Below are 23,770 nucleotides of genomic sequence, written 5' to 3'. Positions count from 1 at the left end.
TTATATATTTTCTACATACAGTGCCTTCGGAAAGTATTCAGACCATTTGACTTTTTCCACATTTTGTTACGTTACAGCCTAATTCTTAACTGGATAAAAAAAAAAAAAACTCAGCAATCTACACACAACACCCCATAATATTTAAACTCCCCAAATACAGGTGTGCCAAGCTTGTAGCATCATATCCAAGAACACTCCAGACTGTAATCGCTGCCAAATGTGCTTCAACAAAGTACTGAGTAAATGGTCCTGAAAACTTACGTAAATGTAATATTTCCGTTTAAAAATTGTAATAAATTACCAAAACAGTTTTTGCTTTGTCATTATGGTGTATTGTGTGTAGATTGATGAGGATTTTTTTTTATCCATTTTAGAATAAGACTAATGTAACAAAATGTGGAACAAGTCAAGGGGTCTGAATATTTTCCATATGTTATATCTGTTTTAAGACATTGAAGTTTACACTGAAAGCATTTGATTTTTTTTACACTGTTTGGATTTAAGCGACCTGAAAAAACATTTGGTGGCCAGCCCAATAATTTAAATGGCAGAAAAATCCCTGTAAAATTAGCTAAATCTCCCAATAAGCTATTCTTGTAGATCACAGACAGCTGGGTAGAGAAGTATGTCAATGACCACAATAAAGGCACAAGGATTTCATCATAGCCAGCCATATCAGCTAGACAGACTGACCACCTCATCCTCACGCAGTGGGGTTTGGTGACATGGTACTTTTGCCATAGAAATGTAATTACTAGAACAGGATAAAAAAATATTTAAACTACGGCAATTTGACTGGAACACTTAAAAAGGGTTCATCTGGGATTGGCACATGCATTTCTGGACTTTTAAATTAATGATACATAGCCATTGACCTCTGTTGTTTTTCGAATCCCAGATTGCCGCTTTAAAATAAGTCGATTTGTGTAATTCTATTTCTGTAGCCTTGTCTGGTAGATGACTGGACTCAGAAGAGCAGTAATGCCTGCCAACCCAGGTCCAGTAAAATATCCTGAACTACTATCAAAAGAACAGTGTCAAGGGGGACAATAAAAGGCACCAGGACTCTATAGCCAGCCATATCAGCCAGACTGCGAGGCTGACATTGAGTCCTGTAGCCTTATGTGAAAATGACTGGATTCTATGTAGTAGTAATGCCCTACTATCTATCCATCCATCCATCGCCAGCTGTCCTTGCCACATAACCCACAAAACAGCTGTCTTAGAAGGAAAGACTTCAGAGTATGCCTTTTCTCCACCAGCCTTGCATCCTTGGAAGGGGGTAGAGAGAAGCGAGGAGAGGGGTAGAGGGAAGGGGGAAGAGAGAAGAGGGGTAGAGGGAAGGGAGGAGAGAGAAGGGAGGAGAGAGGTAGAGGGAAGGGGGAAGAGAAAAGGGAGGAGAGAGAAGGGAGGAGAGGGGGTAGAGGGAAGGGAGGAGAGAGAAGGGAGGAGAGGGGTAGAGGGAAGGGAGGAGAGAGAAGGGAGGAGAGAGAAGGGAGGAGAGGGGTAGAGGGAAAGGGGTAGAGAGAAGAGAGGAGAGAGGGGTAGAGGGAAGGGAGGAGAGAGAATGGAGGAGAGGGGTAGAGGGAAGGGAGGAGAGAGAAGGGAGGAGAGGGGTAGAGAGAAGAGAGGAGAGGGGTAGAGGGAAGGGTGGAGAGGGGTAGAGGGAAGGGAGGAGAGAGAGAAGGGAGGAGAGGGGTAGAGGGAAGGGAGGAGAGAGAAGGGAGGAGAGGGGTAGAGGGAAGGGTGGAGAGAGAAGGGAGGAGAGGGGTAGAGGGAAGGGAGGAGAGAGAATGGAGGAGAGGGGTAGAGGGAAGGGAGGAGAGAGAAGGGAGGAGAGGGGTAGAGGGAAGGGGGTAGAGAGAAGGGAGGAGAGGGGTAGAGGGAAGGGGGTAGAGGGAAGGGGGTAGAGAGAAGGGAGGAGAGAGAAGGGAGGAGAGGGGTAGAGGGAAGGGCTGGAGAGAAGGGAGGAGAGGGGTAGAGGGAAGGGCTGGAGAGAAGGGAGGAGGGGTAGAGGGAAGGGATAGAGAGAAGGGAGGAGGGGGTAGAGGAAAGGGATGAGAAGGAGAAGGATGGAGGGATTGGTGCTGGCAGACTCGTCCTCTCGCTCTCTCTCTCTCCCGGCGTTGCTTTAGAATCAAAGGCTTTGTGTCATTAGTGACAACCAGATAAAGAAACGCAGCATAGAAACTTAACGGAAATGGCAGCAGAGAGTTAATCTCAGACAACCTTGAGAAAGTGTGTGATCTTGTCCCTGGACTCTGACATAGCCACAGACTAACATCAACCACAAAATAAATAGAGTATACTCTAGCCATGCCAGCTAGTTCTGTGTAATAGTAAAGTCAAAGCTACTCTTTCAAGAGTATAACCCCTACTATTACTTTATCACTACTAGCCTCCTAACTGGAGTGGCACTAGAGCTAAGCTGATGTGCACGTCTCCAACCCAGAACCTGTATACGTCAGGATCTCAGTTCACGTACAAAGTAGACGGCCCCGAAGCTGCCATGGCCGATCTCGTGGAGGTCACAGAAGACTTCCTCTGGGTCATCTTTGAAGAAGAGGTCGGCCTGTTCGGGGTCCTTCGGCACTCCCTTCTGCGTGGACGAGGGCATGGTGGGTGGGCGGGTGGGCGCTAGACGGTACCGTGGTTACCGCGGTGTTCCACCTCACTGCAGCTCCTCCTCCTCATCCACGTGCCCCGCATTCACCATAGCAACCTGGACGGAACACAAACATACACGTTTGAGAGGGAGTAAGGCCTACACACAACAAATAGCTGACATGTAGTGTATCAGATTGGTTTATTAATATGATCGCTTCACAACATGAATTGTCAACTAAATGGACAATAGAGCATATCGAGATGACATTTACCAACCAGGACCTACAGGATAAACATGCAGAAACATACACACAAATCAAGTGTTGAATCGGTACAACCCCTGTCTACAACCGTATCCTACTCATCACCATTTAACATGTGTGTGTGTTGGTCACGTGGACAGTTGGCAGGGTAGAGGAAAGGGAAGGAGATGGTCATGCTCACTATCTCGTCCTGTTGTTCAACCATGCAGAAAATCACACACACACACACACACACACACACACACACACACACACACACACACACACACACACACACACACACACACACACACACACACACACACACACACACAGAGGACAGCTGCAGCCGCTCGCTGTGAGTCATTGGTGCATCACTTCCACACACAAACACACAGAGAGAGAATAGAGAGGGCCACGTGATCACACACACACACGTAGGCTTGGGCGATATACTGTTTATACCGTATACCGGACTATTTCCAAATAATGACAATATGATTTCCAATACCGTAAAAAATATTAAATATATATATACAGTGGGACAAAAAAGTATTTAGTCAGCCACCAATTGTGCATGCTCTCCCACTTAAAAAGATGAGAGAGGCCTGTAATTTTCATCATAGGTACACTTCAACTATGACAGACAAAATGAGAAAAGAAAATCCAGAAAATCACATTGTAGGATTTTTTATTAATTAATTTGCAAATTATGGTGGAAAATAAGTATTTGGTCACCTACAAACAAGCAAGATTTCTGGCTCTCACAGACCTGTAACTTCTTCTTTAAGAGGGTCCTCTGTCCTCCACTCGTTACCTGTATTAATGGCACCTGTTTGAACTTGTTATCAGTATAAAAGACACCCGTCCACAACCTCAAACAGTCACACTCCAAGCTCCACTATGGCCAAGACCAAAGAGCTGTCAAAGGACACCAGAAACAAAATTGTAGACCTGCACCAGGCTGGGAAGACTGAATCTGCAATAGGTAAGCAGCTTGGTTTGAAGAAATCAACTGTGGGGGCAATTATTAGGAAATGGAAGACATACAAGACCACTGATAATTTCCCTCGATCTGGGGCTCCACGCAAGATCTCACCCCGTGGGGTCAAAATGATCACAAGAACGGTGAGCAAAAATCCCAGAACCACACGGGGGACCTAGTGAATGACCTGCAGAGAGCTGGGACCAAAGTAACAAAGCCTACCATCAGTAACACACTACGCCGCCAGGGACTCAAATCCTGCAGTGCCAGACGTGTCCCCCTGCTTAAGCCAGTACATGTCCAGGCCCGTCTGAAGTTTACTAGAGAGCATTTGGATGATCCAGAAGAAGATTGGGAGAATGTCATATGGTCAGATGAAACCAAAATAGAACTTTTTGGTAAAAACTCAACTCGTCGTGTTTGGAGGACAAAGAATGCTGAGTTGCATCCAAAGAACACCATACCTACTGTGAAGCATGGGGGTGGAAACATCATGCTTTGGGGATGTTTTTCTGCGAAGGGACCAGGACGACTGATCCGTGTAATGGACAGAATGAATGGGGCCATGTATCGTGAGATTTTGAGTGAAAACCTACTTCCATCAGCAAGGGCATTGAAGATGAAACGTGGCTGGGTTTTTTCAGCATGACAATGATCCAAACACACCGCCAGGGCAACGAAGGAGTGGCTTCATAAGAAGCATTTCAAGGTCCTGGAGTGGCCTAGCCAGTCTCCAAATCTCAACCCCATAGAAAATCTTTGGAGGGAGTTGAAAGTCCGTGTTGCCCAGCAACAGCCCCAAAACATCACTGCTCTAGAGGAGATCTGCATGGAGGAATGGGCCAAAATACCAGCAACAGTGTGTGAAAACCTTGTGAAGACTTACAGAAAACATTTGACCTCTGTCATTGCCAACAAAGGGTATATAACAAAGTATTGAGATACACTTTTGTTAATGACCAAATACTTATTTTCCACCATAATTTGCAAATAAATTCATAAAAAATCCTACAATGTGATTTTCTGGATTTTTTGCCCTCATTTTGTCTGTCATAGTTGAAGTGTACATATGATGAAAATTACAGGCCTCTCTCATCTTTTTAAGTGGGAGAACTTGCACAATTGGTGGCTGACTAAATACTTTTTTGCCCCACTGTATAGTATTTTTTGTATTTTGTTTTGTGTTGGGAATAACTTAGGCGGAGGCTGCCTGAGTCCATGCTATGCTACTGCTTATAAACTAGAACTATAAGAAATTAAATCCAGTTCAGGGGTCTAGCTATGCATTAAATGGTTTGGTAACTTTCTATCTACAGTGCCTTGCAAAAGTATTCACACACCTCTGCGTTTTCCCTATTTTGTTGCATTACAACCTGTAATTTAAAAATGGAGTTTTATTTGGATTTCATGTAATGGACATAAACAAAATAGTCCAAATTGGTGAAGTAAAATTGTTTTTTTTTAAATAAATTTTTTCAAAAAATTATAAATGGAAAAGTGGTGCGTGCATATGTATTCAATCACGTTTGGTGTTTGCCAAAGGCATGTGGGAGACTCCCCAAACATATGGAAGAAGGTACTCTGGTCAGATGAGACCAAACTTTAGCTTTTTGGCCATCAAGGACAACGCTATGTCTGGCGCAAACCCAACACCTCTCATCACCCCGAGAAAACCATCCCCACAGTGAAGCATGGTGGTGGCAGCATCATGCTGTGGGGATGTTTTTCACTGGCAGGGACTGGGAAACTGGTCAGAATTAAAGGATGATGCCAAATACAGGGAAATTCTTGACGGAAACCTGTTTCAGTCTTCCAGAGATTTGAGACTGGGACAGAGGTTCACCTTCCAGCAGGACAATGACCCTAAGCATACTGCCAAAGCAACACTCGAGTGGTTTAAGGGGGAACATTTTAATGTCTTGGAATGGCCTAGTCAAAGCCCAAACTTCAATCCAATTGAGAATCTGTGGTATGACTTAAAGATTGCTGTACACCAGTGGAACCCATCCAATTTGAAGGAGCTGGAGCAGTTTTGGCTTGAAGAATGGGCAAAAATCCCAGTGGCTAGATGTGCCAAGCTTATAGAGACATACCCCAAGAGACTTGCAGCTGTAATTGCTGCAAAGGGTGGCTCCACAAAGTATTTACTTTGGTGGTGGTGGTGGGGGGGGGGGGGGGGGGGGGGTGAATAGTTATGCACACTCAAGTTTTCAGTTTTTTTGTCTTATTTCTTGCTTGTTTCACAATAAAAAATATTTTGTATCTTCAACGTGGTAGGCATGCTGTTTAAAACAAATTATACAACCCCCTCAAAAATCAATTTTAATTCCGGGTTGTAAGGCAACAAGATAGGAAAAATGCCAAAGGGGGTGTATACTGTCGCAAGTCACTGTAAGTGGCTAGATGTCAAGATCAAGCTTTTGGTTACAGCAGAGACATTCAATCACCTTCTGGATCAAGATTCCCGTTGCCTAAATTGTTTAGTGCGTAGAAAAAAGTGTACACTGAAAAAAATATATAAACGCAACATATAAAGTGTTCCCATGTTCCATGACCTGAAATACAATACCAGAATTTTTCCATATGCACAAAAAGCTTACTTCTCTCAAATGTTGTGCACAAATTTGTTTACATCCCTGTAAGCGAGCGTTTCTGCTTGCCAATATAATCCATGTGGCACATCAAGAAGCTGATTAAACAGAATGTATCATTCCACTGGTGCACCTTGTGCTGGGGTCAATAAAGGGCCACTAAAATGTGCAGTTTTGTCACAACACGATGACACGGATGTCTCAAGTTGAGGGAGCGTGCAATTGGCATGCTGATTGCAGGAATGTCCACCAGAGCTATTGCCAGAGAATTGAAACTACCATAAGCCGCTTCCAACGTTGTTTTAGAGAATTTGGCAGTATATCCAACCGGCCTCACAACCGCAGACAATATGTATGGCGTTGTGTGGGCGAGCGGTTTGCTGATGTCAACGTTGTGAACAGAGTGCCCCATGGTGGCAGTGGGGTTGTGGTATGGGCAGCCATAAGCTACAGACAACAAACACAATTGCATTTTATCAATGGCAATTTGAATGCACAGAGACACCGTGATGAGATCCTGAGGCCCATTGTCGTGCCATTCATCCGCCGGCCTCACATCATGTTTCAGCATGATAATACACGGCCCCATGTCACAAGGATCTGTACACAATTCCTGGAAGCTGATAATGTCCCAGTTCTTCCATGGCCTGCATACTCACCAGACATGTCACCCATTGAGCATGTTTGGGATGTGTACAACAGCGTGTTCCTGTTCCCACCAATATCCAGCAACTTTCCATAGCCATTGAAGAGGAGTGGGACAACATTCCATAGGCCACAATCAACAGTCTGATCAACTTTATGCATGAGACAAAAGGTGGTCACACCAGATACTGAATTGTTCACGCTCCTACTTAAAAAAGAAAAGGTACACTACATGACCAAATGTATGTGGACACCTGCTCATTGAACATCTGATTCCAAAATCATGAGCATCATTATGGAGTTGGTTCCCCCTTTGCTGCAGACAATGTGCATGGCGTTGTGTGGGCGACTCCACTCTTCTGGGAAGGCTTTCCACTAGATGGAACATTGCTGCTGGGACTTGATTCCATTCAGCCACAAGAGCGTTAGTGAGGTTGGGCACTGATGTTGGGCGATTAGGCCTGGCTCGCAGTCAGCGTTCCAATTCATCCCAATGGTGTTCGATGGGGTTGAGGTCAAGGCTCTGTGCAGGCCTGTCAAGTTCTTCCACACCGATCGACAAAACATTCCTGTATGGACCGCTTTTTGCACAGGGGCATTGTCATACTGAAACAGGAAATGGCCTTCCCCAAACTGTTGCCACAAAGTTGGAAGCCCAGAATCGTCTAGAATGTCATTGTATGCTGTAGCGTTAAGAGGCCTAGCCCGAACCATGAAAAATAGCTCCTGACCATTATTCCTCCTCCACCAAATCTGACAGTTGGCAGTATGCATTGGGGCAGGTAGCGTTCTCATGGTATCTGTCAAATCCAGGTGAAGCGTGATACATTACTCCAGAGAACCTGTTTACACTGCTCCAGAGTTCAATGGCGGCGTTTCCAAACCCATCTCATGAAGCTCCAGACAAACAGTTCTTGTGCTAACGTTGCTTGCAGAGGCAGTTTGGAACTCGGTAGTGAGTTCGAAGACAGACAGTTTCTGCGCCCATCAGCACTCGGTGGTCCCTTTCTGTGATCTTGTGTAGCCTACAACCTCATGGCTGAGCTGTTGTTGCTCCTAGACGTTTCCACTTCACAATAAAAGTACTTACAGTTTACCGGGGCAGCTCTAGCAGGGCAGGAATTTGATATAGTGACTTGTTGGAAAGGTGGCATCCTATGACGGTGCCACGTTGAAAGTCACTGAGCTCTTCAGTAAGGTCATTCTACTGCCAATGTTCGTCGATTGAGTTTGCATGGTTGTGTGCTCGATTTTATACACCTGTCAGCAATGTGTGGGGCTGAAATAGCCCAATCCACTAATTTGAAGGGGTGTACACATACTTTTGTATATATAGTGTATCTGTAATCAACAGATGCATATCTGTATTCCCAGTCATGTGAAATCCATAGATTAGGGCCTAATTAATTAATTAATAATTGCCTGATTTCCTTATATGAACTCAGTCAAATCCTTGAAATTGTTGCGTTTATATTTTTTGTTCAGTATGCATAGCGCCCCTTGTGTGCACTTCCGGTAATACCATATACCTCGGTATGGTACAGAAACACTATGAACATTTGCATACCGCTCAACCCTACACACCAGGCAGACAGTCACAGACAATGATCATCATCGTAATTCTCATGAGCTTCATCTTAGAGGTATTCATTGTTTTCAGATACAATGTCATATCAAACAATCTACTGTTCAAAAAGGCATGGCCATATTTGTTCCTTTTTCACATGAAAGGCATGGAATGACCCGGATTATGTAGAACCTTTGGAACAATGGTGTGTTCCGTGTGGTAAATGCAGACTTGGCTTCCTGCCTGACTTCTTATCTAGCTCTACAATGACATGGACAGTTCATTATGTTCTCATGCTAACTAACTGTAGTGTGGTTAATGAGGTATTTCTCCTGAGCAGCAGCAGACCTTCTCTGAGCTGGTTACCACACCTCGGACGACACTGTGACTATTTGATAGGAAACGGTGTGAATAACCTATAAATAATGGATGACAGCCTGGTTACACGGGTTCTAATGTGTAAACTACAATACTGTACATTGTGTTGTACTCTTGGTATTCCGTCATTGTGTTTACCTAAAGTTCAGTTCTCACACACATTATCATTGCTACGTGATACCCGTGATAAACATGGGTTGAAACATTTAAAAAAACATTAATTGGTTCCACCATTGATGTTAGTAATTTATCACCGTTCAGGGTCAAGATTTCTCCATGTGTTGTGGATGCAATAGATGCCATGTCTCTGGCTGGACTGGGGAAAATTATACACACAGAACAATACATACACCCGTAAGCTATTGATAAACTACAAGCCTTCACTGACCCTTCCAACATATGCCAACAGGGAAAACACAGTGTGTGTGTGTGTGTCTGTGTGTGTAAGCCATGTTTTGTTTCCATTTACTCCAAATCCATATAAAGCATTTCAAGTGTGTGTGTCTCCCTCTTCATTGCATCATCCCAGTCTGTCTCCACTCTCCTCCTGTTGAGCACCCCCCCCCCCCTCAATCTGGATACACAGCTTACACCAGATAAAAGAACAGAGAGAGAGAGAGGGGGGAAGAGAGGTGAGTGAGAGAGATGAGAAAGAGCACAGAGAAAAGAGAAGGAACAGAGAAATGAAGAGAATAGAGAAATGGAGAATGAGAAAATAGAGAGATGGAGAAAGACAGAATAGAGAGATGGAGAAAGACAGAATAGAGAGATGGAGAAAGACAGAATAGAGAGATGGAGAAAGACAGAATAGAGAGATGGAGAAAGACGGAATAGAGAGATGGAGAAAGACAGAATAGAGAGATGGAGAAAGACGGAATAGAGAGATGGAGAAAGACGGAATAGAGAGATGGAGAAAGACAGAATAGAGAGATGGAGAAAGACAGAATAGAGAGATGGAGAAAGACAGAATAGAGAGATGGAGAAAGACAGAATAGAGAGATGGAGAAAGACAGAATAGAGAGATGGAGGAAGACAGAATAGAGAGATGGAGGAAGAGAATAGAGGAAGAGAGAGGGCATCAGCGCTTTAACACACGTGGTGATAGAGCTATCAAAAGGTTCAGATAGAAGGATAGAGGATTGGAGATAGATAGGTCAGAGATAGATAGATAGAAGGATAGAGGGTCAGGGATAGATATATAGAAGGATAGAGGATAGAGGGTGAGAGACAGATAGAAGGATAGAGGGTTGGGGACAGATAGAAGGATAGAGGGTCAGGGATAGATAGAAGGATAGAGGGTCAGAGATAGATAGGATAGAAGGTTGGAGATAGAAAGAAGGATAGAGGAGAGGGTCGGAGATAAAAATGGAGCAAATGAAGAGGTCACAAGGCCTCTCTAGGGCCCCTTTGCTTCCATCTCTCTTCCCTCTTTTCTTGCCCCTCCTCCTCCCCCCCTCCTCCTCCCTTCAGGAATGTGTGATGTGATGCAACTCGGCAACAACAGGTTGAAACTGTGCTGTTGGTCCTCACTACCCCCTTACACCATGTGTGTGTGTGCACGCGCATATTGAAATAATAACATGATCTATCTATGAATGACACTGTGCTGAGGGATGTGATTAGGGACGCGGCTTAGACAGATTAGGGAGTTAGTGTGTGTGTGTGTCTGTGTGTGTGTGTGTGTGTGTGTGTGTGTGTGTGTGTGTGTGTGTGTGTGTGTGTGTGTGTGTGTGTGTGTGTGTGTGTGTGTGTGTGTGTAAATCGAAGCATGTGTGCTCATGTGTGTGTGTGTGCGCGCGAGTGAGCCCACATACATGCATGTGTCCGTGCGAATGAGTGGGTGCATATGTGTGAGTGCTTATGGGCATGTGTGTGTGTGTTTATATATATATATATATATATATATATATAGAGAGAATGATAGGGAGGGGGTAGTACAGTAGAGTGATGAGGATCTAGCATTTGTGCGAAGGCACACACACGTCCTCACCTTTGCAATTGCACACAAACATACACTCCCGTTAAGAATATTGGTAAACAGACATGCCCTCACATATCCTCTTGCCCAAATACACACATTTCACCCACCAATGCGGTGGTTTCTCACGCTGTGGGCTCCCCGAGGCCACTGCGCTGCCATTACTAATTCATCTTCAAACGTGTTGCTATGAAAGAAGACCATCAGGCTGCTGAATATTACATTCTACAGCTCTGCTCTGCCACACACACGCGCAAACGTCTTCACGGGACTAAAAAGTCCGAAATGGATCTGGGGCTTTCCCACCCGGACCTGATATGCATAATTTTTTTTTAAATGGAGACCCGTTCCATATAGACCTGGTCAGATCCAGACCGATCCGAGTGAAGGAAGCAGCAGAAAAGTATTTTTTTAAGCGACTTTACTGACCGGAGCTGATAAAGAATGAGAAAAGAGAGAGAGAGAGGTAAAGAGGCGCCACTCTAGCAGGCGGGGGAGGGGCAGTACTGGGAGAGAGAGACACGGAGAGCAGGGAAGAGGGAGGGAGAGACCGCAACCAACCAACAAGCCAACTCTCGCTAGTAGACCAAGAGATAATATAACTAGGTTATTTATCATCCACTATGATAGATGCTATAACTAGGTTATTTATCATCCACTATGATAGATGCTATAACTAGGTTATTTATCATCCACTATGACAGATGCTATAGCTAGGTTATTTATCATCCATTATGATAGACGATATAGCTAGGTTATTTAGCATCCACTATGATAGACGCTATAGCTAGGTTATTTATCATCCACTATGATAGACGCTATAGCTAGGTTATTTATCATCCACTATGATAGACGCTATAGCTAGGTTATTTATCATCCATTATGATAGACGCTATAGCTAGGTTATTTATCATCCACTATGATAGACGATATAGCTAGGTTATTTAGCATCCACTATGATAGACGCTATAGCTAGGTTATTTATCATCCACTATGATAGACGCTATAGCTAGGTTATTTATCATCCACTATGATAGACGCTATAGCTAGGTTATTTATCATCCATTATGGTAGACGCTATAGCTAGGTTATTTATCATCCACTATGATAGATGCTATAGCTAGGTTATTTATCATCCACTATGATAGACGCTATAGCTAGGTTATTTATCATCCATTATGATAGACGCTATAGCTAGGTTATTTATCATCCATTATGATAGACGATATAGCTAGGTTATTTATCATCCACTATGATAGATGCTATAGCTAGGTTATTTATCGTCCACTATTTGGATGCATGAAGACCTCTAACACGCAGCACAGGGGTCAATGAACCCCTGACCATCTGATTCAGCCCAGCATGAGAGTCACCCACTAGTGCCCTCTGCCCGCACTACAAAGACTCGATGCACGCAGGTACACACACACACACACATCAGCCTGAAACAGCAGGAGAGCTCTACTCCACTGAGCGCCACCTGGTACAGTGAGATAGATGTAGATAGCTCAGGTGAACAGTGCATTCAGAAAGTATTCACACCCCTTGACTTTTTCCACATTTACTTTACAAAGTGGAAAAAGTCAAAGTGGAAGAAAAATTCTAACATTTGTAAGAAGTTAACACTTCATTAATGTGGCTGCTACCGTGATTCGAGAGAAAGTTAGACACAAAAAAATCATACCCCCAAGACATGCTAACCTCTCACCATTATAATAATGAAGAATGGCGCCGAAGGACATGGCTGCCGTTTTAAGATCCCGTAAGCAATTGTTCTATTGTGTTTTTTCACATTATTTCTACCTGATTTTGTACGTTATGTTTCTGCTACCGTGTCTTATGACCGAAAAGAGCTTCTAGACATCAGGACAGCAATTACTCACCCCGTACTGCAGGAATACTTTTTTTTCAACGAGTCAGAGTCATCCCTGTCATTCGCAGGAGAAAAAGACGAAGGTATCAGAGACTGAGGTATCAGGGATGAAGGTCCAGGTGCCTTGTAAGGATCCAACGCCGAGATGGCAATCTACTTATACCATTGGTCCTATTAGCCAACGTACAATCAATCTATAATAAAATAGACAAACTACAATCACGTATATCCAACCAACGGGACATTAAAAACTGTAATATCTTATGTTTCACCGAGTCGTGGCTGACCGACGACATGAATAACATACAGCTGGCAGGTTTTAAGCTTGTTCGGCAGAATAGAATAGCGGCCTCTGGTAAGACGAGGGGTGCGGTCTATGTATATTTTTAAACAACAGCTTATTTGTAAACAACACGAAATCTAAGGAAGTCTCGAGGTTTTGCTCGCCTGAGGTAGAGTATCTCATGATATGCTGTATACCACAGTCCACTATTTGCCAAAAGAGTTTTCATCTATATTCTTCGTAATTGTCTATTTACCACCACAAACTGATGCTGGCACTAAGACCGCACTCAATGAGCTGTATACAGCCATAAGCAAATAGGAAAATGCACATCCAGAGGCGGTGGCCATGTGGCCGGGGACTTTGACGCAGGGAAACTCAAATCCATTTTACCTCATTTCTACAAGCATGTTAAATGCGCAGGGGGAAAAACCTCTAGACCACCTTTACTCCACACACAGAGATGCGTACAAAGCTCTCCCTCGCCCTCCATTTGGCAAATCTGACCATAATTCTACCTTCCTGATTCCTGCTTACAAGCAAAAACTGAAGCACCAGTGACTCTGTCAATAAGAAAGTGGTCAGATGAAGCAGATGCTAAGATTGTGACGACCCTCCCACTCTGTCTGCCGTATTCTCTCTTTGTTCTTGTTTCCTTATTAGGAAAGGTGATCCCATGGCACTTATCGTAAGAGTAGGGGTGTTAACCCCGGTGTCCTGGCTAAATTCCCAATCTGGCCCTCAAACCATCATGGTCACCTAATAATCCCCAGTTAACAATTGGCTCATTCATCCCCCTCCTCTCCCCTGTAACTATTCCCCAGGTCGTTGCTGCAAATGAGAATGTGTTCTCAGTCAACTTACCTGGTAAAATAACGGTAAAATAAAATAAAATAAAATAAATTAGGATGTCGGTGTGCGGAGTTGGCAGGGTCATCAGATACATGGGAGACACCTGGGCCCGGTGTCTCCCAGGATAAATACACCACTTACCCGTTCATGGAGGAGACTCTCTCCATGCAGACACCTTTATAGATTTTGTTGTGGTTTTTTGTGACTTTTTGGTTGTTTGCTTTAGCACCTTTCAACACACCGCATTATCACATTCATGCCTGCCAAAACACTCAATTACACTACTGATTACTGATTACACACACCATTGTTACTTGCATTTAGGTTACTTTATTTAATAAATATATTTTGTTACTCCTTATCTCCACGTTGTCTCCCTTTTGTTACGGGCTCTGAGCCGGTTCGTGACAAGATACAGGACTGTTTTGCAAGCACAGACTGGAATATGTTCCGGGATTCTTCCGATGGCATTGAGGAGTATACCACATTAGTCACTGACTTCATCAATAAGTGCATCGATGACGTTGTCCCCACAGTGACCGTACATACATACCCCAACCAGAAGCCATGGATTACAAGTCAAATCCGCACTGACCTAAAAGGGTAGAGATGCCGCTTTCAAGGAGCAGGATACTAACCAGGAAGCTTATAAGAAATCCCGCTACGCCCTTCGACAAACCATCAAACAGGCAAAGCGTCAACACAGGACTAAGATTGAATCGTACAACACCGGCTCTGACGCTAATCGGATGTGGCAGGGCTTGCAAACTATTTCAGACTACAAAGGGAAGCACAGACGAGAGCTGCCCAGTGACACAAGCCTACCAGACGAGTCAATTTACTTCTATGCTCGCTTCGAGGCAAATAACACTGAAGCATGCATGGGAGCATCAGCTGTTCCGGGCGACTGTGCAATCACACTCTCTGTAGCCGATGTGAGTTTTAACAGGTCAACATTCACAAGGCCGTAAGGCCAGACGGATTACCAGAACGTGTACTGCAAGCATGGGCTGACCAACTGGCAAGTGTCTTCACTGACATTTTCAACCTCTCCCTGTTTGAGTCTGTAATAGCAACATGTTTCAAGCAGACCACCATAGCCCCTGTGCCCAAGAACACTAAGGTAACCTGCCTAAATGACTATCATCCCGTAGCACTCACGTCTGTAGCCATGAAGTGCTTTGAAAGGCTGGTCATGGCCCTCATTATCCCAGAAACTCTAGACCCACTCCAATTTGCATACCGCCCCAACAGATCCACTCCACACTGCCCTTTCTCACCTGGACAAAAGGAACACCTATGTGAGAATGTTATTCATTGACTACAGCTCAGTGTTCCACACCATAGTGCCCTCAAAGCTAATCAATAAGCTAAGGACCCTGGGACTAAACAACACCCTCTGCAACTGGTTCCTGGACTTCCTGACGGGCCACCCCCAGGTGGTAAGGGTAGGTAACAACACATCCGCCACACTGATCCTCAACACGGGGGCCCCCTCAGGGGTGCATGCTCAGTCCCCTCCTTTACTCCTTGTTCACTCATGACTGCATGGCCAGGCACGACCCCAACACCATCATCAAGTTCTGATGACACAACAGTGGTAGGCCTGATCACCAACAACGATGAGACAGGCTATAGGGAGCAGGTCAGAGACCTGGCCGTGTGGTGGCAGGACAACAACCTCTCCCTCAACGTGATCAAGACAAAGGAGAGGATTGTGGACTACAGGAAAAGGAGGATCGAGTATGCCCCCCCCCCCCCCCCCTTCTCATCGAGGGGGCTGCAGTGGAGCAGGTTGAGAGCTTCAGGTCCCTTGGTCCAACAAACTATCATAAGACAGTCGTGAAGAGGGCACGACAAAGCCTACTCCCCTCAGGAGACTGAAAAGATTTGGCATGGATCCTCAGATCCTCAAAAGGTTCTACAGCTGCATCATCGAAAGCATCCTGACTGGTTGCATCACTGCCTGGTATGGCAACTGCTCAGCCTCCGACCGCAAGGCACTACAGAGGGTAGTGTGTACGGCCCAGTACATCACTGGTGCCTCTATACCAGGCGGTGTCAGAGGAAGGCCCAAAAAATTGTCAAAGACTCCAGCTACACTAGACTGTTACCTCTGCTACCGCACAGCAAGCGGTACCGGAGCGCCAAGACTAGGTTCAAAAGGCTTCCTTTAAAAACATTTTGACCCCTTTTTTCTCCCCAATTTCATGGTATCCAATTGGTAGTAGTTACAGTCTTGTCTCATCGCTGCAACTCCCATACGGACTCGGGAGAGGCGAAGGTCGAGAGCCATGCGTCCTCCGAAACACAACCCAACCTAGCCACACTGCTTCTTGACACAATGCACATCCACCCCAGAAGCCAGCTGCACCAATGTGTCGGAGGAAACACCGTACACCTGGCGACCTGGTCAGCGTGCACTGTGCCCGGCCTGCCACAGGAGTCGCTATTGCGCAATGAGACAAGGATATCCCTGCCGGCCAAACCCTCCCTAACCCGGACGACGCTGGGCCAATTGTGCGCCGCCCCATGGGCCTCCCGGTCGTGGCCGGCTGCGACAGAGCCTGGGATCGAACTTAAAATCTCTGGCGGCACAGCTAGCACTGCGATGCAGTGCCTTAGACCCCTGCGCCACCCAGGAGGCCTCAAAAGGCTTCTTAACAGCTTCTACCCCCAAGCCATAAGACTCCTGAACAGCTAATCAAAGAGCTACCCAGACCCCTCTTTTACGCTCCCGCTACTCTGTTTATTATCTATGTAGTCACTAACTCTACCTACATGTAGATGTTTCCGCAACTTACCTGTACCCCTGCACATCGACTCTGTACCAGTACCCCCTGTATATAGCCTCGCTATTGTTATTTCACAGCTGCTCTTAAATTATTTAGAACTTTTATTTTGTATTTTTTACTTATCTATTTTTTGGTTAACAGTTAAAAAAAATGATTATTAATATTTTATTATAAAATTATTATTTTGTCTTTTTTGAAATTTCGATTTTTAGAAAAAAATGTATTTCATTTTTTACTTTTTAATAAAAATCTTAAATCTTCTTAAAGCATTTTTTATTGAGGGCCTGTCAGTCAGCATTTCACTGTGAGGTTTACACCTGTTGGTGGAGGGCCTGTCAGTCAGCATTTCACTATGAGGTTTACACCTGTTGGTGGAGGGCCTGTCAGTCAGCATTTCACTATGAGGTTTACACCTGTTGGTGGAGGGCTAGTCAGTCAGCATTTCACTATGAGGTTTACACCTGTTGGTGGAGGGCCTGTCAGTCAGCATTTCACTATGAGGTGTACACCTGTTGGTGGAGGGCCTGTCAGTCAGCATTTCACTGTGAGGTTTACACCTGTTGGTGGAGGGCCTGTCAGTCAGCATTTCACTGTGAGGTTTACACCTGTTGGTGGAGGGCCTGTCAGTCAGCATTTCACTATGAGGTTTACACCTGTTGGTGGAGGGCTAGTCAGTCAGCATTTCACTATGAGGTTTACACCTGTTGGTGGAGGGCCTGTCAGTCAGCATTTCACTATGAGGTTTACACCTGTTGGTGGAGGGCCTGTCAGTCAGCATTTCACTATGAGGTTTACACCTGTTGGTGGAGGGCTAGTCAGTCAGCATTTCACTGTGAGGTCTATATAATAGTCCTATATAACCTAGCTCACTACAGTAAGACAGACCGTTCCTCATCATGACGTAGTCCTATATAACCTAGCTCACATCAGTAAGACAGACCGTTCCTCATCAGAGAGTCACTGCTCCATCACGTGTGCGCCAGACAGCCAGACAGACAGACACAAAGGAATATTAGAAAAGATTTGCCATTGCCTGCACTAAGCCTCTGCCAAGGCTTCCAACAACATTATCTTTCATCATGCTTTGTCCAGTTGTATTTGATTTGGTGCTACAGCCCAACTGTCGTTTTAGCAGAGGTGGCCAATATCGTATATCACAATGTTTTATGGGTATATAGTCACAATAGGACAATGGTTGACATCGCCCAAACCTAACCAATACAAATCTGCCAAATTGTGCATTGAGATAATGTATGGATGTTGGGAAAGACAGAGGGATAGAGAGAGAGAGATAATTAGATAATGATCCTTTCACTTTATATTACTAGCATGATATTACAGAGTAGGATTAGGGCTTTTGATATTACACTGTGGTATTCAATCCCATAGAGAATCACTGCACTTCAGTAAAGCCTTACTAATCAAGACGGACAGCCTGGGTGTAGTAATAATGCTTCACCCCACATCACCACTATGTAGTATACGTGTACTTTACAGTATTAATAACACACTTTAACACATGGTCATTCAGTCTCATATGGATGTCAATGGGTGATTTGTGTTGATTCAATTGTAATGAACACATGACCTTTTGGACATAGGAGTATGCCTGTGAGGGGGAATTAAGCAGTAGAGATGAAAGTGATTCGTGAGATGTATTCTCTCACCACGCTGAAACATGCGCACACGGACGGACACACATACAGTAGAGCTTGGAATCAACCACCCCCTCTCCCCTCCGGCAACCCCCTCCTCCCGCTACCCTCTCTCACCCTCCTACACTAAAACCCAGCCCTCTCTCCATCCATCTGAAAACCCAGCCCTCCCTCCTACAGTAAAACCCAGCCCTCCCTCCTACAGTAAAACCCAGCCCTCCCTCCTACAGTAAAACCCAGCCCTCCCTCCTACAGTAAAACCCAGCCCTCCCTCCTACAGTAAAACCCAGCCCTCCCTCCTACAGTAAAACCGAGCCCTCCCTCCAACAGTAAAACCCAGCCCTCCCTCCTACAGTAAAACTCAGCCCTCCCTCCTACAGTAAAACCCAGCCCTCCCTCCTACAGTAAAACCCAGCCCTCCCTCCTACAGTAAAACCCAGCCCTCCCTCCTACAGTAAAACCCAGCCCTCTATCCATCCATGTGAAAACACAGCCCTCTATCCATCCATGTGAAAACACAGCCCTCTATCCATCCATGTGAAAACACAGCCCTCTATCCATCCCTCCATGTGAAAACCCAGCTCTCTCTCCATCCATCCATGTGAAAACCCAGCCCTCTCTCCATCCATCCATGTGAAAACCCAGCCCTCCCTCTCCACCCTACCAAAAGGATTGTCTGTCCCCCCCCCCTCAACCTTGGCTATGGGCTCCCCAACTCTCTGAGATCTCTCTGCTGTGTGACTCAACAGCCAGCTTTGCTTCTGGCGTTCTGTGTGTATGTGCTTCTCTTCTCTCAGTGAAGAGTTTAATTCTGAGCGATTGCTTTACAAAGGCAGCAGCAGCATCATCATGCCGGCTTGAGTATGAAGAGCAGCAAGAAAGGAGCAACCATTAGGGGCTCCAACACACCAACCATTAGGGGCTCCAACACACCAACCATTAGGGGCTCCAACACACCAACCATTAGGGGCTCCAACACACCAACCATTAGGGGCTCCAACACACCAACCATTAGGGGCTCCAACACACCAACCATTAGGGGCTCCAACACACCAACCATTAGGGGCTCCAACACACCAACCATTAGGGGCTCCAACACACCAACCATTAGGGCTCAACACACCAACCATTAGGGGCTCCAACACACCAACCATTAGGACCTCCAACACACCAACCATTAGGACCTCCAACACACCAACCATTAGGGGCTCCAACACACCAACCATTAGGGGCTCCAACACACCAACCATTAGGACCTCCAACACACCAACCATTAAGGGCTCCAACACACCAACCATTAGGGGCTCCAACACACCAACCATTAGGGGCTCCAACACACCAACCATTAGGGGCTCCAACACACCAACCATTAGGGGCTCCAACACACCAACCATTAGGGGCTCCAACACACCAACCATTAGGGCTCAACACACCAACCATTAGGGCCTCCAACACACCAACCATTAGGGCTCAACACACCAACCATTAGGGCTCAACACACCAACCATTAGGGCCTCAACACACCAACCATTAGGGGCTCCAACACACCAACCATTAGGGGCTCCAACACACCAACCATTAGGGGCTCCAACACACCAACCATTAGGGGCTCCAACACACCAACCATTAGGGCTCAACACACCAACCATTAGGGCTCAACACACCAACCATTAGGGCCTCCAACACACCAACCATTAGGGCCTCCAACACACCAACCATTAGGGCTCAACACACCAACCATTAGGGCTCAACACACCAACCATCAGGGCCTCCAACACACCAGCCATTAGGGCCTCAACACACCAGCCATTAGGGCCTCAACACACCAACCATTAGGGCCTCAACACACCAACCATTAGGGCCTCCAACACACCAGCCATTAGGGCTCAACACACCAACCATTAGGGGCTCCAACACACCAACCATTAGGGGCTCCAACACACCAACCATTAGGGGCTCCAACACACCAACCATTAGGGGCTCCAACACACCAACCATTAGGGCTCCAACACGCCAACCATTAAGGGCTCCAACACACCAACCATTAGGGGCTCCAACACACCAACCATTAGGGGCTCCAACACACCAACCATTAGGGGCTCCAACACACCAACCATTAGGGGCTCCAACACACCAACCATTAGGGGCTCCAACACACCAACCATTAGGGGCTCCAACACACCAACCATTAGGGCCTCCAACACACCAACCATTAGGGCCTCCAACACACCAACCATTAGGGCTCAACACACCAACCATTCGGGCTCAACACACCAACCATTAGGGGCTCCAACACACCAACCATTAGGGGCTCCAACACACCAACCATTAGGGGCTCCAACACACCAACCATTAGGGGCTCCAACACACCAACCATTAGGGGCTCCAACACACCAACCATTAGGGGCTCCAACACACCAACCATTAGGGGCTCCAACACACCAACCATTAGGGCTCAACACACCAACCATTAGGGCCTCCAACACACCAACCATTAGGGCTCAACACACCAACCATTAGGGCCTCAACACACCAACCATTAGGGCCTCAACACACCAACCATTAGGGCCTCAACACACCAACCATCAGGGCCTCCAACACACCAGCCATTTGGGCCTCAACACACCAACCATTAGGGCCTCCAACACACCAGCCATTAGGGCTCAACACACCAACCATTAGGGGCTCCAACACACCAACCATTAGGGCCTCAACACACCAGCCATTAGGGGCTCCAACACACCAACCATTAGGGGCTCCAACACACCAACCATTAGGGGCCTCAACACACCAACCATTAGGGCCTCAACACACCAACCATTAGGGCCTCAACACACCAACCATTAGGGGCTCCAACACACCAACCATTAGGGGCTCCAACACACCAACCATTAGGGGCTCCAACACACCAACCATTAGGGCCTCCAACACACCAGCCATTAGGGCTCAACACACCAACCATTAGGGGCTCCAACACACCAACCATTAGGGCCTCAACACACCAGCCATTAGGGGCTCCAACACACCAACCATTAGGGGCTCCAACACACCAACCATTAGGGCCTCAACACACCAACCATTAGGGCCTCAACACACCAACCATCAGGGCCTCCAACACACCAGCCATTAGGGCTCCAACACACCAACCATTAGGGGCCTCAACACACCAACCATTAGGGGCTCCAACACACCAACCATTAAGGGCTCCAACACACCAACCATTAGGGGCTCCAACACACCAACCATTAGGGGCTCCAACACACCAACCATTAGGGGCTCCAACACACCAACCATTAGGGCTCAACACACCAACCATTAGCGCCTCCAACACACCAACCATTAGGGCTCAACACACCAACCATTAGGGCTCAACACACCAACCATTAGGGGCTCCAACACACCAACCATTAGGGGCTCCAACACACCAACCATTAGGGGCTCCAACACACCAACCATTAGGGCTCAACACACCAACCATTAGGGCCTCCAACACACCAGCCATTAGGGCTCAACACACCAACCATTAGGGGCTCCAACACACCAACCATTAGGGCCTCAACACACCAGCCATTAGGGGCTCCAACACACCAACCATTAGGGACTCCAACACACCAACCATTAGGGCCTCAACACACCAACCATTAGGGCCTCAACACACCAACCATCAGGGCCTCCAACACACCAGCCATTAGGGCCTCAACACACCAGCCATTAGGGCCTCAACACACCAACCATTAGGGCCTCAACACACCAACCATTAGGGGCTCCAACACACCAACCATTAGGGGCTCCAACACACCAACCATTAGGGGCTCCAACACACCAACCATTAGGGGCTCCAACACACCAACCATTAGGGCCTCAACACACCAACCATTAGGGCCTCCAACACACCAACCATTAGGGCCTCAACACACCAGCCATTAGGGCTCAACACACCAACCATTTGGGGCTCCAACACACCAACCATTAGGGGCTCCAACACACCAACCATTAGGGCCTCCTACACACCAACCATTAGGGGCTCAACACACCAACCATTAGGGGCCTCAACACACCAACCATTAGGGGCTCCAACACACCAACCATTAGGGGCCTCAACACACCAACCATTAGGGGCTCCAACACACCAACCATTAGGGGCTCCAACACACTAGCCGTTAGGGGCTCCAACACGCCAACCATTAGGGCCTCCAACACACCAACCATTAGGGGCTCCAACACACCAACCATTAGGGGCTCCAACACACCAACCATTAGGGGCTCCAACACACCAACCATAACACACCTACAGTAAAACCCAGCCCTCTCTCCATCCATATGAAAACACAGCCCTCTATCCATCCATGTGAAAACACAGCCCTCTATCCATCCATGTGAAAACACAGCCCTCTATCCATCCATGTGAAAACACAGCCCTCTATCCATCCATGTGAAAACACAGCCCTCTATCCATCCCTCCATGTGAAAACCCAGCTCTCTCTCCATCCATCCATGTGAAAACCCAGCCCTCTCTCCATCCATCCATGTGAAAACCCAGCCCTCCCTCTCCACCCTACCAAAAGGATTGTCTGTCCCCCCCCCCTCAACCTTGGCTATGGGCTCCCCAACTCTCTGAGATCTCTCTGCTGTGTGACTCAACAGCCAGCTTTGCTTCTGGCGTTCTGTGTGTATGTGCTTCTCTTCTCCCAGTGAAGAGTTTAATTCTGAGCGATTGCTTTACAAAGGCAGCAGCAGCATCATCATGCCGGCTTGAGTATGAAGAGCAGCAAGAAAGGAGCAACCATTAGGGGCTCCAACACACCAACCATTAGGGGCTCCAACACACCAACCATTAGGGGCTCCAACACACCAACCATTAGGGGCTCCAACACACCAACCATTAGGGGCTCCAACACACCAACCATTAGGGGCTCCAACACACCAACCATTAGGGGCTCCAACACACCAACCATTAGGGGCTCCAACACACCAACCATTAGGGGCTCCAACACACCAACCATTAGGGGCTCCAACACACCAACCATTAGGGGCCTCAACACACCAACCATTAGGGCCTCCAACACACCAACCATTAGGGGCTCAACACACCAACCATTAGGGGCTCCAACACACCAACCATTAGGGGCTCCAACACACCAACCATTAGGGCCTCCAACACACCAACCATTAGGGGCTCCAACACACCAACCATTAGGGGCTCCAACACACTAGCCGTTAGGGGCTCCAACACGCCAACCGTTAGGGGCTCCAACACACCAACCATTAGGGCCTCCAACACACCAACCATTAGGGGCTCCAACACACCAACCATTAGGG

The 23,770-nt window shown here is 46.6% G+C and overlaps 1 protein-coding gene across 2 annotated transcripts in view; it reads right to left on the bottom strand.

Moving 5' to 3' along the window:
• Window positions 1–23,770, bottom strand: part of LOC129826655 (serine/threonine-protein kinase TAO3-like) — a 163,554-nt gene that overhangs the window by 61,395 nt on the left and 78,389 nt on the right. For both annotated transcript variants that reach the window (XM_055887616.1, XM_055887617.1), the window contains exon 3: window positions 2,486–2,722. In XM_055887616.1, the coding sequence (XP_055743591.1) occupies window positions 2,486–2,617 (132 nt within the window). In that variant the 5' untranslated portion in view covers window positions 2,618–2,722. The remainder of the gene's footprint in view (window positions 1–2,485; window positions 2,723–23,770) is intronic.

The sequence above is a fragment of the Salvelinus fontinalis genome, chromosome 28 (genome assembly GCF_029448725.1).
Source record: "Salvelinus fontinalis isolate EN_2023a chromosome 28, ASM2944872v1, whole genome shotgun sequence".
Classification (NCBI taxonomy): Eukaryota; Metazoa; Chordata; class Actinopteri; order Salmoniformes; family Salmonidae; genus Salvelinus; species Salvelinus fontinalis.
The sequence above is the reverse complement of the archived record's forward strand: the minus strand, read 5'-3'. Positions and strand labels throughout refer to the sequence as shown.